A 3,113-nucleotide genomic window follows, 5' to 3' on the forward strand; every position below is an offset into this window, starting at 1 on the left:
TGTATTAATACAAGATATTGGTGCCTATGGAGTGCCATACATACGACTTATGATAGGGTAATTGCAACGAGGACCATCCAAGACATACAGTATGCTTTTCGGCACACTGACGACGCCAACTTTGAAGCCTCTAACAACAATGAATGTAACATGTTGTCGCGAACAATGCCTCCGATGGCGACAACGATGCCGCTACCTTCTCAAATTGTTCTCTCAGTGACTTCAACAGCTCACAGCCAATGCACGAGCGTGTTCCTACATCAAAGGAACGGAACGTCTGAAGACTCAACATTTGGCGAGTCCCAAGCAAGACGAGCACCGAGAAAGGAACCTACTAGATAACAGCATCTATCGGCCTCCTTCCTCAACCTGTCCATCATCTCCATCATCCACTGTTTGATATCTGCAACGACCACTTCCTCCAATCCTTCATTCGTGGCCAAAGCTGGGCTCATTGCCGCTACACTGATGCGTTTGTGGACCCATCACGAACAGCCTCGCTCAATACTTCCATCACGAGAAATCGCGGCTCCGTATGTCGCAGAGCACTCTAACTATTACTTGATTGCCTCTGTCCGACTTTCAGAGAAGCTACTGCGGCAACCCTGATTGTATCCCGTCAGTGACGCGCCGTCACCTGTTTGTGAAGATTACGCCGCTTACACTGAGTTCAAGGGTCTCGTGCTTCGTACTACGAAGTTCGTACTTGGCAATCCATAGGTCGCCAGTTCCACCCACCGCAACGACATTATATCACTCGGATCAGTATCCATAAACAACGTGCGAGGAACATGCTGCTCTGATGGAGTCTTGTGGGAGATCGTTTTTGAAGGATCATTCATCGATCCGATAGATTAATCGCTCGGCTTTGCGCCTGACCAGGGTGGCTGAAAGTGGGGAATTACACCTATTATTCCCGGGAATATTCCCGGGGAAGGGAATTAAGGAATTATTTTGGGGAATAATACCTGCATTTTCGGGAATTATGTAAAATAAACACCGAACAGCGATGAACCTGTAGTTTCTTGATGGATTCTGAGGTTGTTGTTGTTGTAAGTAGTGAACTCCAAAAGACCACGAATATGGGCCTGACTCACTTGTTGTGTATGAAAAACGACGTCGATCGATCGGGCGCGCGCTCATGGCAATGCTCATGCGTAGAACTCTCTTATGCCGGCTTCGTTCCTGATCACCTCACGATGATTTGATCATCTTTGTTCGATCGGCCTCAGCTATTGTGACTCTCATCATGCCTCGAAGGTGCAATCCTGAGAACCTAGACCCAAACCAGCACATATTGGAGTACCTTGCATACGAGTCGTAGGCTACGACGATGACGGAGAGCCAGTGAAGAACTGGCGGTGTGTCTTCATAAGAGAACCGGGTGAACCGTAAGTACAGACACAACACAACAACTGAGACTTCTGTTCCCATAAACGCAATTCAATTCAATTCAATTCAAGCTGATTCAAATCTTATTGTGGGCCATAGGCCAATCGCCCTCTCACAACAATGCCACTAGCAAATACTGCCAAAAATTACTATGTTCCATCTCCGAGATGGAAGTGGGAAAGTTGCGAAACGTGCTTTACTTCGCTCCGCCGTGCCATAGCTAAAGAGTGAGGTCACGCCGAGCTCTCATAATCATACTTTGTTGATCCCTTTCTTGTTCACTCTGCTGTGAACCTGTCATCAGTCGTCACCAATACTACTAGCCTAGCCTACCTTACACCATCTTACGAAGACTTGAGTTGTTAGCAGAGAACAAGAACATTCTACCGGGATGCCACCAAGACGCAGAAGATCTACCGCCTCCAGTGCTCACGCAAGAACCCCCCGCCGAAGACCTGCTCCGGAAGGAACCCCTCCTCCTCCAAGTACAGTGACCACTCCGGTAGAGGAGGCTACAACTCGCACTGCGGAAGTGCAGACTACCCCCTTGGTATTCGAGGAAGAGGTTGATGACTCCCCTAACCCCGCTCTGCAAACTACCCTTCCCCGGACTACTCCGACTCCTGGTAATGTGGAAGAAGAAGTCCTACAGATCAGGGCAGCCATGAGGGAGATGCAGGAGATGATGCGAGTCACCGTTCAGGAACGGAACACAAGTAAGAATTCGGGAAGAGGGGGGGAGTTCATCATGTTATATCTGAGGGCTATGCGTCTAGCGATTTTGATAGTGTCCATTCGGGTGAACTGCCATTCGAGGAGAACGTACGTCCGACGAGGGAAAACGTCGGAGAGAACCTCCTCAACTCTAGTGCGCATGCTCCGGCAGGCGTGAGAGTACAGTTCAGTGATGGGATGGCACACGGATCGGTCGAACCTCCCCGTAGAGGAAACCAGACGGGTAGGGAGTTCGACGATCGTGCCTCACAACGTCACCCGGATTCGGACCGTAGGCCACTCAATCAGAATTATAAGGAGCGAGTTCGACGCGAGTGTCACAAGCTCGCGGTCAAATCCGAGATCTTCACTGGGAAGTCTTCCCAGGAGATCACCATCGCCAGCTTGCATAGAGACATAGAGGAAACAGCCGAGGACCACGGCTGGGACGAACTCTCAGTCGGATCTTATTACCTCTTGAGGTATCGACTGAGCAGGTCGGTTTGGGATAATGTCATCGACTCCATTGGGAAATCCTTTGATAGATCATGTGCCGCTGGCTTCAAAGCCAGGGTAGAAGCCATATGGAGGGTTCTGGAGCATACTTACTCCAATGCCGTTGTGAGAGACAAGCTTAAGACTCAGTGGAAACAGCTGAGACGTAATCCAGCCGAGTCGTGCCGAGATTTCATCAGCCGTGTTCAGAACGCCCGAAAGGAGCTACAATATTCAGGAGCGCTGGTTGAAGACTCTGACGAAATCAGTATCTGGCGTAATGGTCTCTTTGGACCCTACAGCGACTGGGTGGGCCAGTACCTCGCAGTCGCAGCTGTTGAAGGACACCCCATACGGCCCCTCGATCTATTCAGCAGTTGAGAGCTGAGATTCAGATCCGAGGCGATGAGTACGAGGATCGACACGGGATAGTGGCAGTCCCATCGACCTCCACATCACATTCTGCAGGTCCACCAGGGTCGTCCGAACAAGGAGGCCTATACACAGCCACT

The 3,113-nt window shown here is 50.2% G+C and overlaps 1 protein-coding gene across 1 annotated transcript; it reads left to right on the forward strand.

The window, feature by feature from the left end:
• Positions 1–2,278: 2,278 nt before the first annotated feature.
• On the forward strand, positions 2,279–2,910 carry Pmar_PMAR019259 (hypothetical protein; the record flags this gene model as incomplete). The annotated part of the gene is made up of 1 exon (XM_002768665.1): positions 2,279–2,910. A coding segment is annotated over one exon (632 nt), but the record flags the coding sequence as incomplete, so codon positions are not given.
• Positions 2,911–3,113: the final 203 nt, after the last annotated feature.

This window comes from Perkinsus marinus, assembly GCF_000006405.1.
Source record: "Perkinsus marinus ATCC 50983 genomic scaffold scf_1104296967548, whole genome shotgun sequence".
In the NCBI taxonomy this organism is placed as follows: Eukaryota; Perkinsozoa; order Perkinsida; family Perkinsidae; genus Perkinsus; species Perkinsus marinus.